General features: G+C 34.4%; 1 protein-coding gene across 7 annotated transcripts in view; it reads right to left on the bottom strand.

Moving 5' to 3' along the window:
- XRCC4 (X-ray repair cross complementing 4) overlaps positions 1–27,513 on the bottom strand; it is a 306,485-nt gene that overhangs the window by 137,234 nt on the left and 141,738 nt on the right. For 6 of the 7 annotated variants that reach the window (XR_004624123.1, XM_034656460.1, XM_034656461.1 and 3 more), the window contains exons 7-8: positions 22,262–22,409; positions 19,192–19,242 (exon numbers count right to left, since the gene is read on the bottom strand). Coding sequence is in view for 6 of the 7 variants with exons in the window: in XM_034656460.1 (XP_034512351.1) it covers positions 19,192–19,242; positions 22,262–22,409 (199 nt within the window). In the remaining variant the exon portion in view is untranslated. The remainder of the gene's footprint in view (positions 1–19,191; positions 19,243–22,261; positions 22,410–27,513) is intronic. The other variant, XM_034656463.1, reaches the window with a different exon arrangement.

The following is a 27,513-nucleotide window of genomic DNA, read 5'->3' as shown; positions in this document are numbered from 1 at the left end:
TGGTAATGAAAGGCCAGGTCTTCCTGAGATGGTTATCAACACAGTCCTATGGAACCCTATACTCTAAGAAGTAATGTTTTAACACCATTCACTTAGGGCGCCTGGGTGGCTCAGTCAGTTAAGCGTCTGCCTTCAGCTCAGGTCATGATCCCAGAGTCCTGGCATCTAGTCCCAAGTCAGGCTCCCTGCTCAGCAGGGAGTCTTCTTCTCTACCCCTCCCCTGGCTCATGGGCGTTCTCTCTCTCTCTAATAAATAAAATCTTAAAAAAAAAAAAAAAAAGTAAAACCACTGACTTAAACAATTTTCTAACACTGGACATTTAAATTGTTTCCTTTTTTATTGTTGTTATTATAGATAACATTCAGATCACTATGTACATTCATGGTTTTTATTTATTAACTTATTTTTTGGATGAATTCCTGGAGACAGAATTTCTGGGTCAAATAGTTTTAAGGCATTCATTGTCATGAGAACTGACTTTGATCATCATCTCTTCCCAAACCACTTGCCACTGGCAGGAGGTACGCATCTTCTATTCTGCTTTTCTTCATGGCAACTAACCCCAATTGTAGCATTTGAACCAGATTTACTTCTGTCTAACCTATTTCCTCATCTTCCCTTTCTCTTCCTCATGATGCTAAATAAGTTGCTGTTAAGGTTAAATAGATGCCCTCTTTGAAGCAACAATTGATTCCTTTCCGTTAAATGTCATCAAATGCCTAATGGATTAGCCTTTGGCTGTCTTTGGATAATGATCTGTTACACAGTCAGCTTCTATGTAGGAATGACTAACCAAAGCATGTGGTCCTTTTGGAGGGGAATACTTTTCTTACTTAGCTCTTTAGGACACCACATGCCTTAATTCCCTTGAGTCTTGTTTAGTATGTATCTGAGCTCTGGTTAAAATCTGTTCAAAGCAGCCTCTGACCCCCGATTCCCAAAAACGAACAAGAAAGAGCAGAACCCCTGAAGGTCATATGATCTCCTTTATGATCACGTGCTCATCATTTACAAATGATGACACTGAGGCTGACAGTGGCTCCTCTGAGCCCAGACTGTGACATAAAAACAAATTAGACACTGTCTATGCTCCCAAGGACATTACTACCTCATGAGGGATTCAGACAAACAAATCAACAAATGCTATACAATGTGATAGATAGAATAAGGCGGTGCAGGTACATCAAAAGGATGGGTTGGGTGAGTTTTCTGAAGAGCGCACTAACTATGCTGTACTTTGAAGGAAGTGAATGGGTCAGTGAGATAAAGAAACAGAAGAACAGGAGGAAACTCCAGGTAAGAGTAAGCATAAAACTTTGAAAGAACTTGGTATATAATCCAATGCTATAAAGAATGAACATTAAAGACTGGCTGGAGCAGAGGCCAGACGGAGATGTAAACTCAAATGCCCACAAGTTACATAAAGGGGTGAAATGTCAATAGGTGAGGACTGTGGTAAATTAAAGAGTGAATGTCCTCTCTAAAGAGAATAGTCAGAATAGCCAATTGCCAACACATGAGAGGATAATCTTCTAATTTCAAGAGAAGACAGAAATCTCTCAATTTTTAAAATAACATTCATACCAAATGTTTAAGAAAACATGGTGCAAACCAGACCAAACACATATATGAGCTGCATTCTGCTAACAGGCTGCCAGTTTACAACCTCAGGGCCAGAGTTAGGCAAGGGGCAGCTCATGAAAAGCTCTGTGTACTACGCTGAGGGGTTTGGACTGTATCCTGAAAACTGTAGGGACTCATTAAAAGACTTGAAGTGATTAACATCTTAGAAGGGTCACTCTGGCAGCTGTGTGAAGTCTGGAAGGGAGTTGTGTAACAAGGTCTTAAACCAAGGCAGTGACAGGGACATAGAAAGGAGGAGACAGATTTGAAAGATGTTAAACAAAGCATGCAGTTTGGTAAATGACACAGCTGAAACTTAGACCCAGGTCTCCCATCTCCTTACTTGATATTGCTATACCTTTACCAGTACTGAAAGTTATCTTTTTAAGTGGAATACTGTTTATTTTGGCATTAATAAGGTACAGGGGAGATGCTTTGCAAACAATAGCTTGAAACACCAGAATTTCTTCCTTAGATGCTTTTCGTGTAGTGTAAGCAAACAGTACACTAAAATAAACTCCAGGGAAGATAATATATAGAGAAATCATGAGGAGACAGACACTGGGCATAGACACTGACCATGAATTCCTACCATGCTTCATTTGGCTAACATTCTATGCCAGTTTACAACTAAACAATGGATAAAGATATCATTAACTATTTGGTAAAGGAACACAAAGGACCCACTTACTCATTCCACCTTAAAAATTCTATGACTAAAACTTACTCAATTTAAGAGTTTTTGGATCATCTGCATTGTGGTTAATCTCAGCATACTTGGTGGAAGCAAAGACTACAGCTTTAATTTGGATAGTACATTTTTTAGTTCAATAAATAACAAAAAGCAAGTCAAATGGAAAGTGAAGTCATTAGGTGGGGTGAAGTGATGTCAAATCTCCGAGTGTTTTCTCTCTTAACCTTCTAAGTGGGAGCTGGACTCCATTTGTCTGACTGGCACAAGATGAGCTTATAAAAGACCATTTGTTAAACAGCTCTGTGAATAATAAAATCGACTCCTCCTACCTGCTTGAAGAAAACCTGAAAATGCTATTTTTTATTACAAAAGATATTAATTTGTTTGCAAAATCACTGAAGAATTTATAGTTTCCCTAAAGTTTCTAAATTATACAATTATATTTGTATTGAGAGAAAATGAAGCTCCCCAATCGTAACATTTGGAAATATGTCCTCTATTTTTAACTTTGCAAAAACATAGCTAAGCAGTGGTTTATTCTGACCCTCTGCTTACAGTAAAGGTGTAGATATTCACTTCATGGCATTGGTACTGAACTTTCAACCAATGTTGTCTGTGGTTCGTTATTTTTTAAACAGCACTGTGATGGTGCTAAGAACATGCTATATTTGGACAAGTCTCTGTGTTCCATTACTTAGGTTAAACCTAACCTATATTGTAGTAGCAAGTACCCCAACATCTCAGTGACTTAAAAACAACAAAGCTTTAATTTCTCATTCATGCATTTATGTCTCATTCAACATTTCTCATACGTCCTTCAGGAGTGGCCTGGGGGCTCCACTCTGTGCTGTCTTCATTCCAAGACCTAGGACGACAGGGCAGCTACCAACACTGGCAATCACTATGGCAGAAGGAAAAAAAGTTCTCTGCTCGGAAATTGCACATGACATTTTTAATCAAAACTTGCTGGTAAGAGCTAGTCTTATGGCCTCACTCAACTACAGTTATTGAAGTGCAATTTTACCATGTGCCCAGAAGGCAGAGAGCTGGAAATATTTGGTGAACAGAACTAATGACTATCACAGTCACCCAAATAATTGCTCTATTATGGTTTCATGTATCTGCTTTTTTTTCTACTTGCCTGAACTATAAAGTTGGAATCTATGACTTAAAAGGCTCCCAACAAATTTTTTTGATTCAATGATTATACAGGAAGAGAACAGTTTCATTTAAAGTGTGCTTTGGAACTTTCCCCCCAATACTATATATAATTTAAAACCCAATTGATCTAATACAAAAGTTGTCAGGAACAGAAAATAAAATTGTTGAGTTACAAGCCCAGAAAGGAATCACCTAGCTATTAAATCCATGTATAATCCATAAGATAGATAATTAGAAATGAATCGAACTCATTTTCCTACAGCTGTTATAATCTATTAAAGAACAAAGCATGGAACTCTAGCACTACAACAGTATCTTCTTTACTGTTACTGTATTTGTTGTTTAAAGCTCCACATTAGGAACTACTCAAGCTTTGTTGAAGAGAAACACCCAGCTCTGCTGACTGTTCTCACTTCAAAATCATAACCACACATCCCAAACGTTTAGAACTCTCAAATCTTTATCTCTAGACCTCACTTCTCCCAGGATCTCCAGACTCATATATCTTGATATATCTGCTTTGATGTCTGTTAAGTATTTTAAATATAACCTAGCCAAAACAAAACTTCCCAATTTTCTGCTCTGCAAACCTGCTTCTTTTTTAGTCCATCCCTTGTCTGAAAACTGTACCACTCACTTACTTTTCTCAAGCAAAGGCACAGGAATTTCAGAAGATGAATATTATTTGGTTGTAAGTTATTAAACATAATAAAATATACATGCTTTGATAATATAATTTTTACCACAAGTAATTGACTTGGAAGACAATCTGCATTTAAACTTAGCTGGACACTGGAAGGGAAAAATAAAATGAACAAGAGCTGTAGTAGTAACTAATACTGCACATTTATCATGTGCTTGGCACATTTTATTTATCATCTCATTAATTTTAATGAGGTGGGTATTACTATTCCTATTTTAGAAGTTAGAATATTGAGGCTCAGAGTGGATAAGTAACTTGACCCAAATCACACATGGGTGATGGGCTTGACTGTGGTTTGAGAAACTCAGGACCTTATTGTACTTATCTTTTTTATTATTATTATTATCATTTTTAATTTATTTTTATTTATTTATTGTAGAAAGAGAGAGAGACAGAGATAGTGAGAGTGAGAGAGTAGGAGCAGGGAGGAGAGGGAGAAGCAGTCTCCCCGCTGAGCAGGGAGCCCGACACGGGGCTCAATCCCAGGACCCTGGGATCATGACCCAGGCTGAAGACAGACGCTTAACTGAATGAGTCACCCAGGTGTCCCTGTACTTATCTTTTTAAAGTAGATTTTTAAAAAAATTAGTGATGTCTCAGGAATGAAAACTGTAACAGCTGGGGGACATCCCACATTAACAGAAGTATGGTGTGCCATTATTCTCCGTACAGATCACTCCACATCTGAGATACAAGCAGGCTCTGGGAACACAACTTCAATGGAACACTAGCAAACTATATGCATTCAGCGAAAGGCAACTCCAACCAAGAGACTAACCACGTGAAAAGCACGTTAAACTTGGGGAATGTTGATACATGTAGGTACTTTAGTTCACAGAGGAAAAAACTCAGAGGATGCAAAGGCTTCCATATTAAATGGGGTTCTATTTTATTTGGGGGTTGGGTTCTAACTGTAGGACTTAATGTGAAAATCACATCATCCTGAAAAACCCTTAGGAAACTATTACTCCAGGATGATATACCAACTTCAATCAGACCAACACTACAAAATATTCCACCTATTTCGATAAACGGCTATTTGTGTCCCATGCAGTGGTAGAAAGTATAAAGTAGTTGCCCTTGTTTTAATGGCTATGTTATATGAAAAAGGTTTCTTTTTAAATGTGCTGTTCAAGTTATGGAAGGATAAAAGAAACTCAGATGGGGGAAAGGAGATACGTTTCCCGCTTGATCATCACTCCCAGGCGTACGTCTGAAAAGAATGTCCAGAACTATTTAAATTGTTCTTTTTCCTATCTTTCTCCTCAGACCCTCTTTACGGTCAAAGAAGAGGATGGAGAGTATATGTGGAATACTCGTAAGTTGTATGCACTTACAACATGACTCCACACTATACGAGTAACTTTAATGTAGAAGATTTATTTGATATGATACAAAAGGCACATCTAGGGCCAACGGATGGACATTACCAGGTGAAATGGGCTTCCTTCCATTTACACTGTAAGCCTTTTGTCCCACAAAACGTTAATGTGAAGTTTATGTGGCTGCATATTTTTATTAGACAATAACTGCCATTCTAATACTAATACAATAATTACCTGAAACAAGTGGACAAAATAAAAATACAATACACGGTATTATTATTCAGTAAGAATACTGAGATATTCACTTTTCTTACTTGAACGTATAACAGTTAGAACAAATGAAATGTTCTCTTTCCCAGTTTTTATGCCTTATATGGCACCGTTTATTGCTTAATCAAAAAATAAACTTCAATAAATAATTACTATTTTCATGGTTTCCTTGAAATACGGATATACAGGCCACTTCAGTTTTATAACATTATCTCTTAACTTCATTAGTTTGTCAAGTTCACTCATGAATGTAACATCTATAACCCCTATAGTCTGGAAATTTCTAGAAAGTCATATATCTAGGCCCCAGGCAAAACGCTATATAAAATTAGCACTAAATCCATAATAGATTGTAAGGCAAAAAGTTGTTTTTTTTCTGTAGTCCATAAGAATATCACATTATCTCTAACCAAGAGAAACCTGTAACTTCAGATTGAAATAAAAATACACATGTACAAAAGGAATATTTCCTGTGATTGGAGCTAACAAGAGCCCCTTCATCAAGAAAGGTTTTCAGAGGCTGTAGCACCTTCCAGAGTGACAACCTTTCTTAAAGTATGATTTGAAGATAGCTTACTGATGAACATACTCACCTACATGCTAAATAAAGTTTAAAAAATTAAGTGAAAAGAAGTAAAATAATACAATATTAATGCACTATATACCTATATACTTGAATATATACTGGAAAGGAAACTTGCCCGTCTTTTGAGAAGTCAATGCCCATGAACACCAAGTTCTGTTTATCTAACTTTTGTGGTAGGTTGATTTCTAAAGACAGATGACTTACTTTGATAAAGACCATGTTTAACAAAGAGCTTTCAATACTGATAAGGCTCCCAAGGTCTTTGGCAATAAGAAGACAGCAATCTTAATTGTTTCTCAATTCATCTCTTCCTTGCCTTCCCCATCACACTCACACTTAACAATCAGTATCCTTCTTCAGACTAACTCTTCCTGGACCACTCTAATATCCTCCTATCTTCACTGACAATCCGTAAACATTCTCTACATCAAATACATGATTTCCAGGGAAATTTTCCTAAAGCACTGTTCATTATGTCATTCTTTGGCTCCAAATCTTTAACAGTACCTAGTTGCATTCATAAAAGAAGTCCAAATAAATCAGCTTAGCATTCAAGTTGCTTTGTGATCTGAGATCCATCTACTTTACCAGCTTCATTCAACATGTCTTTGGACGTCATGATATGGTCAATGGTCCCCTATGTTCCAGACTCTTCCTCCATGCATTTACTTATTGTATTCTGTTCCTCTGACAGGAAAGCCCTTCTTTTTAGTTAGAGGATATCTCAAGTTTCGGTAACAAAGGGATCATCTGGCTCATTCAAGCTAGACATTTATTTTTTTCTCCCACAACAGTGTAGAGGTGGCTAGGTAGTCCCCAGTGGAGATGCTGCCCGGCTCCACGAGACCATCCAGGGACTATGATTCTTCCTTTCTTGTTTCTCTGCCATCTCCTAAGATGTCTTCCTTCCATGTGAGGTAGGAAATGGACTGAGAAGGGAAAATGGAGGAATGCATACCCACTCATTTTAAGGGCAAGATCCCCAAATTATACATATTATCTCCATTCACATCCCATTGCCAAGGACTTTGTCACATGGCCGTACTTCGCTGCCAGTGAAGTTGAGAAATGTAGCCTCTAGTTTGGCAGCCACACGATCTGTTAAAACTTGGGGATGCACAGGGAGTTGGAAGGGGATTCTATTACTAAAAAAAAGAAGGGGCGTCAGGAGGCTGGGTTCACTACTAGTCTCTGCATTATCCTTCTTCAGTTTATGTGTCTAGAAACATCCATTCCTTTACAAAGCCAAACTGAGTAACAACTTCTAGTTAGTCTTCTCTGATTTTATCACATCTCCTTATTTTACTGTCGCAAATGGAATACTAACTCTCTCTCCTCTGAATTTTTATAGTTCTTATACCTACTATGGAATTTGGCACATCTTAGTCATATACATATTAAAGGCAGTTTGTCAGGAAATAGAACGAAGCCAAAAGAAAAAGATAAATGTGTGCTACTGATTAATCATTCCTTATTTTATATCATATACAAAGATTGTTGAAGACATAGCCTGCATCAATCTCTTTATTCTGCATTTCTAGAAGTGGTGTATGCAGAATAAAGCACTCAATAATGCTGGTAATGATAACACTGCTTTATTCAACACACTTATAATTTATCCTCCTTTATCACAAAAATAGTATTTTAAAAAATAACACACATAAGTTTGATCTAGAGAAATTATTTTCAGAAATTGCTCCAAAATGAAATTACTGTAAGAGATCTTTAGCTAAACAAAGTGTATGTCCTCAAATTTTACTGAAAATATTTTTTAATAATAATGTTTAAATAAAGCATTTCTGTGCTCTTTGTCCTTTAAAAATGATTTACCAAAAACAAAAAAAAATCACTGAATAATGCTTATGGATTGATATATATTTTTAATTTATTTAAGTTTTTGTTGCTTTTTATTCTCATATTTTATTTTTTTACTCCATTTGCTAACATCTTAGTTACTTGTGGGGTTTATATCTTCTTGTTTTGACATAACTAGTTTGTAGTTTCACATAAGCTTAGAGCATGAAACAACCTTCGGTTCCATTGTGGTGAAACATTTTATTTCATTTCACGATGTTTTAATACAAACCAAATGATGACTTAAGTTATAGAATTTCACTGTTAAAATTTGTAATTTGAATATAGTATACCAAATAATTAAAAAATAAATGTACCTATTTTTCTCTCAATATTGAACTATAAATTATGAGCAGGGAGTCATTTCTTTTGATTAATAACTCCTCTGGCCAGTATAATGAATATTTACACATTATTCTTTGATAGAGCACTTAAAATGCCTGAAATAATAACTATGATCATGCCAAATTTAGAGAAATTTGATGTTGAAAAAAAGTCATTCAAATAGGAATATAATATATGTGAAATATATGATAAATTCCCTTTACCTAAAACACAGGAGATTATAACAGCTTTCTAGTAAAAATTATTTTAAACAGAAATTCAAGTCTGTTGGTGATTTGAAATCCAAACGCATGCAACAGCCTGAGGGAATTATAGGAAAGGTTGTTCCCAGGGTGAGTTATAAACAAGGAAATACTTTATTTAAACATCTATGTAATCTCCACTGAAACATATTATTTTGAAATTATGTTAAAACAGAACTTAAAATACATGTACTTATAAGACCAAATCTCTGATACATTTAATCATCATGTTTTAAATTAAAAGGCCTTAAAGCCATGGCTAATACTGAATATATATATATGTATATGTATATTTTAATATTAATATTTTGTCATTTTTGTACAGTTAAAAAAATCCATTCAGGGAAACTTTATCTTAAATTATAACGCTGATCTTATTGACAAACCTATAATAATACCTATGATCAATCTTTACTTAATTATTTTGAGCTGCAAACACAATTAATAAATCATCTTTGAAGTGCACTGACCATAATCAGGATACTCTGGAACGAGTCCAGAGGGCCATTAATCAAAACATGCAGCAAGGAAAGTGAGAGCTGCAGCCTAACAGTTAGGTAAACACAGAGTGAAGCTAATAAAAACCTATCTTGCTTTAAAACCACCACTGTGTTTACTTTTGCAACTAAGATAAACATTATGATAAAATTAAAGTTGTATAAAAAAATGAGGTTTGCTCACAATGACCAAAGTAAATATATAGCAATTGCACATTCATTTTATGTCTCTAATTTGACACTAAAGAACTTTTAAAGTTCAGTCACCAAAAATCTTTAAGAATTAGAAATTTGAATCTGGTAAATTATATTCTCCAGAAAAATTAAACACACACACACACACACGTACACACACACACAAATTTCAAATACACTGATGTTTATACTAGAAAAATAGCAATAAGTTGTTAGGAATTTTTAAGAATTAAGTTATAAACATGAAAGCAGATCCTTTCAGAAAAAGTAAGATGGCCAACTACCATATTTTAAAATGGAAGATAGAAATGATTGAACTGTAACAAAAAATGTGTAAGTACTTCAGTAAGTAAGTTGGAAATTAATTTTAAATTAATAATATAAAATCTAAAAGAATACAAATGCATATATACATATGTATATCAAATTAATCAACTGTTTTTAAAACATGGTCTTCCAAATGTATTATTTTCCTCCAACATTATCTTGTTGATTGCTCAATGAAGTAGGAAAATTTGCTGAGTTAACTACATAGAAAGCTATGGGCAATCCTCAGTTTCATAAGAGTTATGAGAAAAGGAAACTGTCCACGTTTGAAAATCGTATAAACACAGTTTCCTTCTCAGGAACAGACTTCCAAGATTTAGCTGAAAACCCAGGGATAATAGCGCTTTAAAAATAACAATGCATCGCATTCCTAAAGTATCCAACTCAGATAGTATTTTCATACAAACGGTCTCATCTGACCCTGATATTCATGTTGAAAGGTAGGCAGGAGGTATTATTAACCCAATGCCTGCACTCACAGAGCTTACAGTTTTACTTCCACTGTGTAACTGCAGAAATTTTGAATAAGCCATTAAATCTCACTGAAACGCATCTTTATTTAGCTTTTAATAAATATGGTTATAAGTAGAGCCCTAATTCACAGTTGTGATGAGAGTTAAATAAGATGGAATTGAAGTACTTAACTCATAACCTGGCATAAATAATCAAACATATATTAGTTACTATTTTATTTTGGAGCAGTATAATAAAGTAGCTTAAAAGAATTTGCTTTGGAGTAAGATGATCCTAGATTCAAAGTCAATGATGTAACACTTGTCTTTAGGCAAGTTATCCAATCTCTCTAGATCTGAATTTCCTGATCTATAAAATGGGTACAGTTAAATGAGATACTGCATATGAAAACTTAGTACAGTATGTAGGACATAATAAATATTCAATCAATATTAAATATTATCATTACTATTGATGGATTGATCTAATAACTTACATAAATAAAAAATGTTACTAACAAAAATAAAGGGCAAATGATGAGCTGGGAAAAAGAAAGAGTAATATTTTTAGATATATGAAACTCTCATAGAACAATAACAGACAAAGACGTCCATTGAAAATCAGCCAGCATTATGGACGGATAGTAAACAAAAAATAAAATGCCAACAGTCAATAAATACCAGGAAAACACTAGACTTCTCTAATGGTTAAATATAAAAATTAAGCAATGGGATATTGATTGATTAATTATTGATTGATTAAATAATTAAAATGATCTGGCAATGATCAAAATGAACTGGAAAACAACAGAACAAAAGGCAAACGCTGCTTGTGAGAGTACAGATTGTTACAGACTTCTGGAGGAATTCTGGCAAAACATAAGAAGGACTAACAAGTACATATGCTCTCTGACCTCGTAACTCCACTTTTGGGAATTCATTCTAAAAAAAATAATCAGTCATATGTGCAAATTTATGTATAAGTATATACAGCACTCTTTGTAATAATACCAAAGTGGATAAGGCCTAAATGTGCATTATGGGAATTGGTTAAAGAAATTACGGTTCATTTATACAATGGTGTATTATAACTATAAAATGACATGGAAGCAATGTATTTACTAAAGTGGAAAATGTTTACAATGTATAGTTAAATTTAAAAACAGCAGGCTACATCATAAATGGTATAAGTCCAGTTTTGCAAATAAAGTATAGAAAAAGAGATCTATAAATATGGAGTACCATGGTAATACTGAAAAATAAATGGATTCCTTTAGTAGGTAAGTGGATAAACTCTGGCATAGCCAGACAACAAAATATTATTCAGTGCTAGAAAGAAATCAGCTATCAAGCCATGAAAAGACATGAAGGGAACTTGAACGCATATTATTATAAGTGAAAGAAGCCAGTCTGAAGGGGTACATATTGTATGATTCCAACTATGTAACGTTCTGGAAAAGGCAAAACTATGGGGAGGAAGGGATGAACTGGTGGAGCACACAGGATTTTTAGAGTAGTGACTCTGTACGGTACTACAATAGTGTATATTTGTCATTATATATATGTCAATATCTGTAGAATGTATAACAGCAAAAGTGAACCCTAATGCAAACTACGGACTTTGAATGATAATGGTGTATCAATGTAAGTTTATCAATTGTAACAAATGTACCACTCTGTTGGGAGATGTTGATAGTAGAGGAGGTCTACACATATGGGGACCAGGGATACATAAGAACTCTGTACTTTCCGTTCAATTTTGCTGTGAACTGAAAAATATTCTCAAAAAAAAAAAAAAAAGTTTACTCATAAATAAATAAATAAATAAATCAACACTGGGCTCTTTCCCTCCCTATTAGGTTTTGTTGTTGCTGTTGTTTTAATAAACTATAACACTGACAAGAGAAACATAGAAAGAAACGTACCAGAAGGCAAACAAATACGTTTCTTCAAAACTCCACCGTAAGAAGAATCTTATTAATAGTAAATATTTTATTTAAAACTCTTATTTGACTGTGACTGGGTTACTGTGGAGAACTGGGCACTCTAGGACCCTGAAAAGCTTTGAAAGACATGATAGTTTTGTTTTTGTAGGCAGGGAAGTCTGGTGTGTGTAATCATTCCTCTAAACAAAAGCGCATGGATTGTGCAATTTCTTCCAGGATGATGCTGTAAGCTTCTAGTATTGAAAAGGAAAGAATTGAGCTTTCCTGGGTCCAGGAAGACCACACGTTACACTAACTATCTCAGTGGTGGCTGTGTGATACCTAATTCCACTCAAGGAGGTGAAGAAATACTGGGTTAAAATATGCTCTCTTTTCCTGGTCCTTGTAGCCATGTAGGGCTTTGGTAATACGATTGTGTAACGTTGGCTAATTAAACCATAAACTTAACCTGAAGAGGGTGTGTGTGCGCGTGTATACTGTTTTGCCACCCACCTGTAATCTAAAATATTGCAGCTACACAATTACTTAATGGGACCACTTACAAGTTGATTCAGAACACACAGTTAAAACTTTTTCACTACAATTCAAGGAGCAACATCTGTGAAAAGTTATATTTTCATAATTTTTTAAGGTTGTTTAGAACAATGTGTAAGAAGTCTTTACTTTCAAAAGATACTCATCACATAGAAAACTAAATCATATCAGAGCCTTGCATGAGATGTGTGAACCTATACATTTTTACTTGTTAGCATGCAGAAACAAAGACTATACAAAAGTACTGAAAGACTACAAACATATTTATTTGTATTTCTGGCCCAAATTATTTTAATGTTTTTTATCCTGCCATTGAGATTACGTGGAACTGTTCCCTTTTGGGATATACCAATGAGTGCAAATCACTAGAATTCTCTTAGAAAATGATCCTGCTGCTCCCAGCAGGGCCCTGTGTTAGACAAGCAGGAAGTTTCCTAAGTAGTAGGACTGTGGGGAGTGGTGGAGGAAGATCCCATATATGGACCAATTTTCTTCTCTTGTGAGATCCCCTATACACATTACTTTTTTTCTTGAGATACATTTAATGCCTAACATTCTATAATTATGGTTTAAAGGTTCTTATATTTCTAAAATTATTGATATTTGAGAATTTTGAGAGTTCGTATTCTAAACTAGGGCCCTGCAGAATATTATCCTTTGGACTGTTACTAAGCCTTTTTTGGGTGGAGAGAGGCAAATTGCATGAGGATGCTATGCTTAAGTACATTTAAAAAATGATTACAAAGTCAAATGAATTATTTACTATGGGTTTCTCAGAGCCTTTAAAATATAAATCTCCAAGTTCTATGGGTTGGAGCACACAGAAATGTGGAAACTATGGTACACAGCCATTTATAAACTTATTAGAATAGGGAACCCCTTACAGAGTACCTGATAAGCTCTCCTTTGCATAGTTTACAGAATGAAGTCTGTTAATGGTATTCTAAAGAATAAATTCTGGACTCATTATCATCTAAGTTCAATAAATATCTTGATTTTCTTCCTACCAAACCTCAGAGGTGGGGGCATTTTGTTCCTTTCTATATATTTAGCTCTTCTGGCCACAAGGACTAATGTTTTTTTTCTAATTAAGGATCGCTTAACAAGGAGCTCAAAATTAAGTTAGTGTTGTTTCTGACAAGAACAATAAGAACTTTATACTCCAGTTCTGGTAACAAAGCCTGTATGATATATCCCTGTGTTGGATTCCATGTCTTGGTCTCCAGCATAATCTTCATTGGGTTGCATAATGGCTTTGGCTCCCCCTGGTCACCTTTCCTCAGGGTTGGAGCCTTAATTCTTAGACAAAGTTTTTGTTTATAGGCCCCTTGTTCAGATGCTGATATCAGTATCTCTTAAAACTAGTTTGCTTTCAAGAAAGAGAACCTACAGAGTTGAGAAACAACAGCCAGAAAAAAGTAAAGCAAAACTGGGGAGAAATGGGCTCAAATAATGGAAGATATGACAAGCAGTAAAGTATTAATTAAATAATCTGAGCATTTTGTTCATTGATTTTATTAACTGGTTGCTAATTTCAGTAAGACTAGGACATTGACTCAATTTAGCCAAATAAGTAAATAATGAATGGATTAATTAATTAATATGATCCCACTAGTCTACCTGGCCATAATTGACTTAATGTCATACCAACAGACTTCTATTATATTCACTCTTTAAGGATGTTGGAAGAACTAATAAGAGCTCCTAAAATTTAAAGACTATTAAATGAAAAATTCTTCCGTGGTTATTATGCTGTATTATGAAGCAAGACCTCGTCAAAAATTTAAACTGAGTACCTAATAAAGCCTGAATATGGTGATATATTTCATTTAGATATGTATTGTGCCCTTACATATTTACAGAGAGTAATTTTATAATGTTCTTGTTTACATTGAGTATTCTACCTGATACTAATAAAGTATGTAAGTATGAAAGTAATTTTACAATTTCTGTAGTCTTTTTCACCTGGTTCATTTTGTTTAATACATAGGATTAAAAACTCACATTGAACAACTCTATAAATCACAATTTCCAGTGATGTAAGATAGTAAATAGCAAGGAATGTACAGCATCTGGTTATGCTGAATAACTCTTAGTATTGATGCTAGCTGACAGAACAGGAGGAGTGTTCCCCAAGCATAATCATATTGTGTGGATTAGTCACACTAAAATTTTTTAATGAATATTTATCAATATACACCACATTCAAGGAGTTCAGAGCCTTACCAGAAGTGGGAATTCTTCAAAGATCTAAAAATATTTCTGAAAAAAAGCATTTATATTTACCATAAAAAGGGAAAACGGCACTACAATTCTCCACCTCAGGAATACTAACACATGCCAATTTAAGCTATTATCCCTGTGAGCACTCTACATAAGTTTCAGTATGTTTTCAATTTTCTAGTTTCCTGTGTTTCAAGAGAATGAAAGTTGTATTACTGGGAATCCAAAATTGTACAACATTAAGCGGTTTGAAAGTAGAGTTAAAAAGAAAGAAACGAAAAAGAAACTAGGTACAACAGCTTTAGATAATCTTAAATGATTATAGCTAAGAAGATGCAAAAAGGACCAAAACATCAGAGTTTCTAGTCAATATGATATTTTATAACTCTTAAGAACTTGAGTTTAAAAACAGTATTAAAAAGGGAAGAAAAAAGTCCCCTGTGATGTGAGATATGAAAAATGCTAACATGTATGCAAGGAAAGGCTGAATTTTTCACAAGAAGTGCACAGCCAGCTGGGTCTGGCCTCTGCGCAGTCTTCAGCCTCATCGCACTCCCCCTCATTTGGCTCCCACCACGTCATCACTTACACATTCCACCTGGGGCATGCTCACAGGCTGTTTCCTCAGGATTTTGAGCACTCTGCTCTCTACTCTGCTACTGTACCTCTCCTTATCCTTCAGATTAGAGCTCAGATGATTCCTCAAGTCACATCCCCCTTGCCATGTTTCCTCTAAATCTTGAAATCCTTTAAAAGTCTGCAATTATATATTGATGTAATGATATAATTAATGCTTGTCTTCTCTCGTATAGACTAGGCTTTATGAGATCTGGGCCTGTCTCAGCAGTGTGTCCCTAGTGCTCAGCATGTAAGTATCTGTCAAATGAATGAATGGTGAATGAATGAGTGAATGACTGAATGAATGAATGAGGGAAAGCCATAGTCAGAATTTTCTTCTCAATCAACAGCATCTACTGTGCATTTCCTTAGTCAATGTGAGATCATGTAATAGTCACACAATGAATTTAAACTCTACTCAGTGGTTACTGAAGAAGATACATAGGAAATGATATTATGAGGGACTGACAAAAACATGTGAAATCAAGCATATTCTTAGAATTGAAAACAAGTAATGAAGCCAAACTTCCCTGATAAATTTAATGGTATATAACGGTTAACAAACCATGGTATCGTGAACTATAAACTCAAAACTTTATTTTCTACACTAGAAGTATAAAAAATCGGGTACTACATTCATTCTCAGCTTAATTTCTTCTACTTAAACATGGCTAAGAATACAAAGAAAAACAATATGATAGAATATCCGTGTTTAGATAGAAAATCTGTTAAGTATTCAGAATTTTGAAAACTCCTAAAAATGGTCATCTGAGAATTACTTCTATTGAATGTCCTTAGAACATACAATTAGGAGATATACAACCAAATATTTCATGTGCTTTTACCATGTAGTGCAGGTTTATAAACAGGCATAACCTATTTTCGTATAGTAAACTGAAAGAAAACACCACTAGTCAAACAGCTTCCTAAACATTGGTGACTGGCTGATGCAGAACTCAGTTTAATTTAGTAAGATAATAACAAAAACAGTAATAGACAGTAGTAAAAATTAAACTAATTTTATGGCCAAATTTGGCGAGATGTGATTACTCATCCTTGTAGAAAGCTCTCACACTTATGAACAATGGAGAATATATTATTCATTAATCCACAGGATAATTATTTAAAATCACTCACAATGTGAACCTAGATAAGTTACTTAAATTTTCTGTACCTTTGTGCAATAGAATTTTTGCATTATCTGACAGAATTGGGTTAATATTTCCATAGTAAATAGTTCCCACTTAAGATGGTATCGTTATTCTTTAGAGTAAACTCAAGGACTTAGAAAATTACATTTGTCTTCAGTTACAAAATATTTTTAAGATACTGGGAGTGACACATTGTTTTAGAACTTACTAAACATACTAGACTATTTAATTATAAAAGCTGTGACCATTACAAATGCAGTTTTAGCTTCCTAGTCTTTAATATTTTCTTACATGGCTAAAGAATAATTGCTCTCATATAAGATGGAATTTTACTTTGTTACTATGATAACATTTGATAATCTATTGAGAAATTATCTTCACTACAGCTTTTACATTTATCGACAAATTAATGCGCTAAATTTTCCTGTGTGGAAGGTATCTAGCTGTTCAGTAATCCTATTACTATCCACTCATTAAATGTTGTTTTAGAGCCCAGACACTCTGAGAAGTCACCTCTGATTTGCCTGGTTCCTTATATGTATCTGAAGAAAAATCTGTTGTCTTTCTACCGCAGAAAAATGTAGAAAGGAGCTAACAGGGTCAGAATGAAAAACTGAACAGACTTGGGTGTTTATGTGGTTTCATATTTAGTTTAATCTTACTCCTAAAGTTTTAGGCATACTTTTTATCAAAAGCAAATACATGAGGCTTGATTTCACTTTTCCATCCTTATTATAACATAACAATATATATTATAAAAATATATTTTAATAAAATCTTATAGAATATGGTAAACATTCCCATAGTAGTTATTTGTCATGTTTTCTGCTAAAAACTGTATTGTGTATTTCACTATTTAGTATTTTTATTGGTACAAATAACTACCACAAAGTTATCTTTCATATTTAATATACATAGTTTGCCCAGAAATTTTAAAAGTTTACTTACAAATTGACTTACTTCTCTCAGCTTAAAAAGAAAATGCAATTTTTATCAAAGGCAGCTAAATTACAATTACTATTTCATAAAATATCTCATTAATTCATAAGGAACTAGGTTATTATACTTTTTAACTATGGACACACTTAAATATGATAGATAAGTAACACACTCTGATTTTCTAATATTGCCATGCTGGTGAGATGGATTTAGAGACCCCATCGATTAGTTCTAAGCATACCTCTCTAACACAGATCAAAAGTCTTACTACATCAAAAACTAATGATGTACTGTATGGTGATTAACAGAACATAATAAAAAAAATAAATTAAAAAAATAAAAAAATTAGGCTATTAAAAAAAAGTGGGTCTCAGAGTCACATAAAATGCCCTAAAACTACTCCCACTTATGATTTAACTTAAAAATCTGGGATATCATTCCAAACATTCCAATTCAAAATCTTAAGGCTGGTGTTCTCCTCTCACTCTGTTCTTGTAATCATAAAATTATTTGTGTATATCTCTGTCTCTCAATAGATTATATGCCCCTTCAGACAGCGGGCCAAGCACAGGCTTTGAAATAAAACAATGGTTGTGCTGCTCTGGTAAAATAATTATAAATAATTATAAATTCTGAGCCTGAGTTGTTTCTCATCTGTAAGGAGGGTAAATTAATACCTACCTTCTAGGATCTGTCTGAGATTTAAATGAGAGATCACATATAAAACATCTACCCCAATTCTTATTTATTTTCTCTCTCTCTCTCCTCCCACACCTTGTCACTGTACAAATGACAGTACCACAATACATGTTTAAATAAATTTAGAAATTACCATGATTTTGCTTTATGGATTAGTATTAGTATAGATTAGTACATACACAGATTAACATACATTAGTATTTAGATTTAAGAGTACAATGTAACCAACCCATGGTTTTTAGAAATGTACTAAAATTTTTACATTGTGAAATACTCATAAATATATAAACTTAAAAGATAATTTTCTCATTCATAGATATCTGTATTTTTTAATCTTATATTTTTCATGACTTTTAATTGCTAATACCTAATAAATGTGTGAGTAATTTATTGCTGAATCATGTTCATGTTGTAAAAGCAGTTTATTTATTTTTTTATTTTTTTAAAGATTTTTATTTATTTATTCATTCGACAGAGATAGAGACAGCCAGTGAGAGAGGGAACACAGCAGGGGAGTGGGAGAGGAAGAAGCAGGCTCATAGCGGAAGAGCCTGATGTTGGGCTGGATCCCACAACGCCGGGATCAGGCCCTGAGCCGAAGGCAGACGCTTAACCGCTGTGCCACCCAGGCGCCCGTGTAAAAGCAGTTTAAAATATAATAAAATTATAGATATTGGGAGATTTTACAGATCATCTAGTTCAACCCTTTCATTTTTACAAATGAGAAAACTAAATTTCAGAAAGAGGCAATGACTTGCATAAAATCCAGTAGACACAAATTTTTTTAAAAAATTAAATCACAGTACCTATGATCTTCTCTTCCTCCACTTTGTTTTTGAGGTGCAGAGCTGGAGAAGCTAAAAGAAGCCAAAGAAAAAATATGGAAGATGCCCAGTGGGAATATTGGAAGGGACTAGAGGCCACAGAATTTGTCAGAGGTTTAGAGTTAGGGGCCAATATCTTTTCAGCCTTAAGAAGTAAACATCCACATCTGCATTTGTTTGGGAGGCTACAGCCTAACTGAGGTATATTTGCCTAATTGAGATACAGGAGAAGTCATCAGAGAAGAAAAGGTGTTTAGGAAGTTAGGAAATAGGTAGTAGTTTAAATGTAAAGGCATAAAATAAGGGTTAATCGTCAGTATTTGAGAATGTCTTATTTTAAGTTTTCTTCAGTTAAGAGTTTGTTTTTATTTTTTGTTTTGTAGAAGCTTTCTAATGTTTTTGATTAAGAAAACTGGGAAAGAACTAGGACTTAAAACTTTAACAGCCATACAAGTTCAGCCTTCTGTATTCAAAATGGAAAAATAAAACCCAAAAGTATATAAAAACAAAATAAAAACAAAAAATATAATTTCTCTTTCTGCTTTATTTGGGCAAAGGAAAAGGAACTGTAAAGCAGGGTATCAACCATTCAACATCTGATTGATAAACGCTAAAAACTAAATTTCCTTTCATCTTTAAAATCCTTCCTGACATCTAACATATGTTTTTCATTTCTTTTAGGGGCCAGTTGAGCCTAAAGGTCCAAAGTAATATAATTAGCAGACAATTCGAAGAAGTTGATATGGTTTATATCAACTTTTAAAGTAGTGAAAATATACAAAATAAGTACTGGCATGATTATCAAAACACAGAAAAGGAACACAACATTAATTGCATAGAGTTGGTAGAAATAAACACACCTCATTTATTAAAAAGTCTAAATAAAAGATTTAGTCTTGATTCAGATCTAAACTTTTTTCATCTCTGTACCATGTGTATTGGAAACCTGTTCAAGCAATATCGTGTAATCAGAAAATGTTAGGAACCTCAAACCCTTGTATGTCATTCACACACAGAGTGAAAAGACCTAAGGTGCAGCTTACTAACATAAAATCAATATATTTCATTCTTCCCCCAGACCCTGAAATCTTTATCAGAAAAAAATGATTAAACCAAAAGTTCCATGAGGACAGGGGCTGCGTCTGTTTTCTACTCTCCTGAATACTTGACATCCAGTTAATATCTGGGACACAAGGGATTCTCACTGCTCATTTGCATACAGAGTGACTGAATGAAGTATAGAGTTTCCTGAATACTTCAAAGTGCTTGCAATTTTATTTTGCCCCATATTAATCTATAGGAATAGCCTGGCTGCTCTAATGTTTGCAAATTGGAAATATTTTTGGTTCCTTATTTAAAAGAGATAATGCAATACCTCTGAACTCTATGAAGCCAGCAGTTTATGAGCTAATGAATAAATTCAGATGATAAATACAAATCAGTAAGAGTTTATAGTGCACATTGGGTTTTTATATGTATTGTCTGAAGACATAAGGGCATAAAAACATAAAGGCATTTTCAAGTACCTACAGATCAGGTCAAGTGTGGAGAGAATAAAAACCCAATGATAAATACATGAACAAAACAATTCCACTATTAACTGTACAATGCTTATTTTTAAACAAGAAACTTGAAAACTCCCTCCTATCAGGCTATCAGTCCCCTGAAGGCTTGGATTGTACCTGTCTTGGCATCCTCATTGCCTAAAACTTTCTTTCTTTTTTTTTATTTTAATGTTTTTTTATTATATTATGTTAGTCACCATACAGTACATCCCTGGTTTCTGATGTAAAGTTCGATGATTCATTAGTTGCGTATTAACACCCAGTGCACCATGCAATACGTGCCCTCCTTACTACCCATCACCAGTCTATCCCATTCCCCTACCCCTCTCCCCTCTGAAGCCTAAAACTTTCTGCTCTCAGGACGTCTTTCCACTTTTAAAGTTCTTGAGGACCCCAAAAGCTTTTATTTATGTGGACTATATCATATTCAAAATTAAATCCCAGAAAATTTTCATATTTTTATTAATTCATTTTAAAGTAACAATAAAACCTAGTATATAATAACATGAATATCATATTCTTTAGGAAAGATCATTATATTTCCCAAATAAAAACTCTTGTGAGAGCAATCTTTTACACTTTTGCCTATCTGATTCACGGCTGGCTTGAATGAAAAGCCCCTGCATTCAATTAGATCTGACATGCTATTTTAATTGAAATATATGAAATATATTCCACGCAAGGGAATTGAAGAAGGGATGAGCTTATGGATCTCCCCAGGGGTCCTCATTCCACACTGTGAAACCAGTGACCTGTAATATCATTTGTCATATGGATATTGTCCAATAACTATTTGCTAAGTTAATAAAAAGTGTAGAGAAAAAGAAATAATTTCTAGGGCACACATTTATATATCCAAACATACATATGATGTGCACATTCATTTTGGATTCAACTGATAATTATTCTTTATAAATGCTGACTGTTTTGCTACAATAAAATGTTAATTATCCCAAGTCCTCAACTCATTACAACTAAATTGGGATGCAGATCAAAGGAGGGTATGTGAATGAAAGAGTGAAAAACTCTTAACAATAAAGCATGTCCAAAATTTAATAAAAAAAAATAGAGGACTAGAAAGAGACTTTTCACTTGAGAAAATTCCAAGCATAGCCAAATCAAGTAGCAATTCAAATACTATATGGGTCTGTTTAGAGCAGTAAATTAGATTGAAACACTTTACTGAACACAAGCTGGATTCTAATATTTTTAGTATCTACATGCCATTTCTAATTAATCGATAAAAACCACAAGAAAAAAACATTTTGCTTATATTTTTAGCACTTCTGCTTTAAATATTTAATAGGAACTAACCAAATACCAGAGAAAATATATTGATTCGAACATTTTACACTTTCCAAAATCACAATTTTTGTTCTTTAAAAACAGCCTTAAGTAAACTCAGAAATAAAAATATAATTTTGGAGATCAGATTTTAGATTTTTTAAATGAGATTTCATCATTTGGCAAAAAATAAAATGACTTACTTCTCCTTTTCTTGAGGCCCATGAACCTGAGAAGCCACTTTAGGTTCTGTCCCAAGATTCTTTTGCATCCGCTGCCTCCTCTTTCTACTTGGTGCAATATCCATGACATCAGGACTTGAAATAATGGAATCATCTCCTCTTAAAGTAGCTAAAATAAAATGACATAAAAGTGTGACTCAACAAAATTATGCATAAAATTTCTAAGTAAGAACTTGTTGCACTGATCTTAAAATACAGCATAACTTTTTAAAAAATTAATGAAGATTTGGCAAAGTGAACCAGTTAGATTATAATACTTTGATACCAATATAAAACATGAAGTGCATTATACACATGGAATAATTTGATCAAAATGGTCTCTGCCTATGTTGCACAACAACCCTCCTAAATACATCAAAGGCACAGTTTGATCTTTCAGTGCTAGAATTAGACAGAAATGCCTTAGAGGCATTTCTAAAAGGTGTTGGGGGGGTAAATATGGCTATAGGAATAGGATAAATCAAATTGATACTAAACAGTAATTATTAACAGGAATGGGGACTTCTGCTAGTGATCCAGAGATAATTTCATAGACTTTTCTGCCAACTGCAGGGAATAAGCACAAGAAAAATGTAAGAAAGCACTAACAGATGTCTCTACTGTGACTAAGTCATTAAACTACCCCTAAAAGTGTTTGATATACATGAAACAGAAGCAACAAGAGAAACATGTTTGACTTATATTCCTTTATTCTCTATAAACTTAGTTCCAAAGAGCTTCAGGGGGGTTCAGAATTCATTCATTTAATACACAGTATACTTATATAAATACATATTTATATAAAAGAGCTCCTTTGCCATTGGTAAATAATGAACAATATCAAAATAAATTGGACTCTGGATATCTTGCTGGTTCATATGATTTTTGTCTAACATGTTAACATTTTAAGGTGATCGGGGCAAGCTTTCATCTCAATTAAAGAGAAAGCCTTAACAATGTATAAAGTCCTAAAAAAAAAAAAAGATGGAGATGAGTGGCAAAAATCCTGTACAAGTCAATTCCTTTAGCACATATAGGGGTTGGTTGAGTGGAGTCAAGAACCCTACACTTTTCAACAGTTAAGCTTCCTGTTACAGAAAGATGTGAAGATGTTTTTCCTTGTAGCTTGAATCAGATGTTTAATTTTCATGAAACTATTAGAATCAAATGCATCCAGTAACTGCCATCTACTCCACTTGAGAGGAAATGTGATGCAAATGGTTAGAGGACTGTGATGTTGGGTGAAAATGTTGCGAGAGAACTAATGGAATTAATTTTTTCATTAGGATTGTAACTAGAGAACTAACAACAACAACGTAAAGCTGCATAGATTTTGAGTGGTCTGCCTAAACACTAACTTTTTCCCCACAGGCTCTATTATTTTTAGTGTGCAATTCTGCAGAATGAGCGTTTTGTCAGGCACACATATATCACATCCTACAAGAAAAGCCTGTACTTTGAATTCTTGCTTGCTGCAGCCCATGCTTCTCTGAGTGACCGGAGATCATTTGGATACCATTGAGAGCTTGGAAAGTCCTCTTTGGGTGCTTTTTACCCCCTTGAAATGGCTATCATTTTTGAGAACATATGTGGTAGACACTTTGCTATGGGTTTTACACATATTATTTTATTAATCTTTAACCTTGTGAAGTACTTACTATTATTACTTTCGTTTTACTTCGAAGAAACCAAGGCTTTAGAGAGATTAAGTAACTTGACCAAATTACACAGACTTTGAGCTGATATTTTATCGTATGACAACTAAAAAATATTTCTCCTTAGCGGATAAAGTATTCCTTGATCAAATATTTACTGATTACCGATCAAAGGATGTTTTATTTTCCAAAGTTATTTAAGTCATTAGGGCACATAAGTTCTATTACATTTCTCATACATTATTTTACTAGCTATTACTATTTTAGGAGTAGAGGAGGGTAGATAACAAAGGGTGTTTCTCTGAACACATTCAAGCTGAACAACTTCTCTAATTTTATTAAGCCACGAGATGACTATAGAAGATAACTCTGGTTTCCTGATTTTTTTCCCCAGTCTGCTCTCACCCAGGGTTTACTCAGTCACATAAGCAATTAACAAAGTACAGGCTTGCCTATAAACAAAGACAGTAAGAACGTTAGAAGACATTTCACCTGTAGATAGACTTGAAAAATGAAAAAAAAATTGCATTTAATGACATGTTGGACATCTAGGAGGTAATAATGTTAAATTTGTTCAAATTAAAATGTTAAGGTAAAATTTAAAAGAATAAAGTTATCACAAAGTTCTGCCATTCATTTCAAAACTCCAAATAATGACTTAACAACACACTGGCAACCAAAAGCATGTTTTATACGTAATATGGTTATACTATTTGTTAAAGGTTTAGAATTTAATTTAAAATAAATGCAATTAAATGTATGTTGTTAGGGTGAGCTATAACCCAGGTGTTGCTGGCACCTACACAAAAATGCACAGCCCATTGAGCTGAAGGTCCATTTCTGAGTTCTCTACTCTGTTCCATTGATCAATGTGTCTGTTTTTGTGCCAGTACCACACTGTCTTGATGATCACAGCTTTAAGTCCAGAATTGTGATGCCTCCAGCTTTGGTTTCCTTTTTCAATGCTCTTTTGGCTATTTGGGGTCTTTTTGAGTTCCATATAAATTTTAGGATTGTTTGTTCTAGCTCTGTGAAAAATGCTGATGGTATTTTGATAGGGATTGCCCTGAATGTGTAGATTGCTCTGGATAGCATAGACATTTTTTTTATTGTGTTCAGTTAGCACAGACATTTTAACAATATTTGCTCTTCCAATCCATGAGCATGGAATGCTTTTCCATTTCTTTGTGTCTTCCTCAATTTCTTTCACAAGTGTTCTGTAGTTTTCAGAGATCCTTTTCCTCTTTGATTAGGTTTATTTCTAGGTATCTTATGGTTTTTGGCATAATTATAAATGGGATCAATTCCTTGATTTCTCTTTCTTCTGCTTCATTGTTAGTCTACAGACATGCAACTGACTTCCGTACATTGATTTTTTATCCTGTGACTTTGCTGAATTCCTGTCATCAGTTCTAGCAATTTTTTGGTGGAGTCTTTTGGGCTTTCTATATAGAGTGTCATGTCGTCTGCAAAGACTGAAAGTTTAACTTGTTCTTTGCCGATTTGGATGCCCTTTATTTCTTTTTGTTGTCTGACTGCTGAGGCTCGGACTTCTAATACTATGTTAAACAACAGTGGTGAGAGTGAACATCCTTGTCGTGTTCCTGACCTTAGGGGAAAAGATCTGTTTTTCTCTATTGAGGACGATATTTGCTGTGGGTCTTTCATACATGGCTTTTACGATGTTGAGGTATGTTCCCTCCATCCCTACATGGTAGGGGGTTTTTATCAAGAAAGGATGGTGTATTTTGTCAAATGCTTATATTCAACTAATCTTAGACAAAGCAGTAAAGAATGCCCAATGGAAAAAAGACAGTCTCTTCAATAAATGGTGTTGGGAAATTGGACAGCCACATGTGCAAGAATGAAATTGGACTACTTCTTACACCATACACAAAAATAAACTAGAAATGGATGAAAGACCTAAATGTGAGACAGGAATCCTTCAAAATCCTAGAGGAAAACACAGTCAGCAACCTCTTTGACCTCGGCTGCAGCAATTTCTTGCTAGACACATCTCCAAAGGCAGGGGAAACAAAGGCAAAAATGAACTATCAGGACTTCCTCAAGGCGAAAAGTTTTTTCACAGCAGAGGCAACAGTCAACAAAATCAAAAGACAACCCACAGAATGGGAGAAGATATTTGCAAATGTCTTATCAGATAAAGGGCTAGTATCCAAAATCCATAAAGAACTTATCAAACATAGCACCCAAACAACAAATAATCTAGTCAAGAGATGGGCAGAAGGCATGAACAGACATTTCTCCAAAGAAAACATACAAATGGCTAACAGACACATGAAGATTTTGCTCCATATCACTCAGCATCAGGGAAATACATATCAAAACCACAATGAGATAACACCTCACACCAGTCAGAATGGCTAAAATTAACAACTCAGGAAAAAACAGATGTCGGTGAAGATGCAGAGAAAGGGGAACCCTCCTACACTGTCAGTGGGAATACAAACTGGTGCTGCCACTCTGGAAAGCAATATTGAGGCTCCTCCAAAGGTTAAAAATAGAACTACCCTATGACCCAGCAATTGCACTACTAGGTATTCAAAGGATACAAAAATTCTAATTCAAAGGGGCACATGCACCCCAATGTTTAAAGGAGCAATGTCCAAAATAGCCAAGATATGGGAAGAGCCCAGATGTCCAGTGACAGAAGAATGGATAAAGAAGATATAGGGTGTATACATACATACACACACACACACACACACACACACACACACACACACCACACAATGGAATATTACTCAGCCATCAGAAAACTGAAATCTAGCCATTTGCAGCAACATGGATGGAACTAAAGGGTATTATGCCAACTGAAGTAAGTCAGTCAGTAAAGGCAATTAGCAGATGATCTCACTCATATGTGGAATTTAAGAAACAAAACAGATGAACATAGGGGAAAGAAAGGAAAAATAAAATAAGATGAAAACAGAGAGGGAGGCAAAGCATAACTGACTCTTTAACCCTAGGAAACAACCTGAGGGTTGCTGGAGGGGAGATGAATGGGGAATGGAGTAAATCGGTGATGGGGATGAAGGTGGACACTTAATGTAATGACCACTAGGTGTTATATGCAACTGATGAATCACAAAATTCTGCCCCTGAAACTAATAATACACTATATGTCAACTAAATTGAACTTAAATAAAGAATTTTTTTAAAAATGCACAGCCCAGAAGCAGATTGCTGAGATTCTAAAACTAACGTCCATACTCTTGAGGTAGCTACTAGAAGGACTTTTGTTATTTGTGTATCAATGAATGATATATAATTTATTAATCAGTATAGTAAATGACAAAAATGTGTGTCTCTTAGTAAACACAAGGCATGAAAAAAAGCATGATGAATATTGCATAGGGCTCTCATGAGTGTAAATTAAATGCATTCCAGATATATGAATTGACTAAAATATTTTGGAGATACTCTCCACCATTTTACAAACAGGCTATAATCCACTGAGGTCTACTTAATCTTGGAGATGATACCCGGTGCTAAATTTCTAAGTGGTTTTGTGTCCACTTGTGAACTCTGGACAATTGGTAGCCTGATGTCAGGAAG

Source organism: Ailuropoda melanoleuca, chromosome 3, assembly GCF_002007445.2.
Source record: "Ailuropoda melanoleuca isolate Jingjing chromosome 3, ASM200744v2, whole genome shotgun sequence".
Taxonomy (NCBI): Eukaryota; Metazoa; Chordata; class Mammalia; order Carnivora; family Ursidae; genus Ailuropoda; species Ailuropoda melanoleuca.
This window is presented reverse-complemented; position numbering and strand designations above follow the sequence as displayed.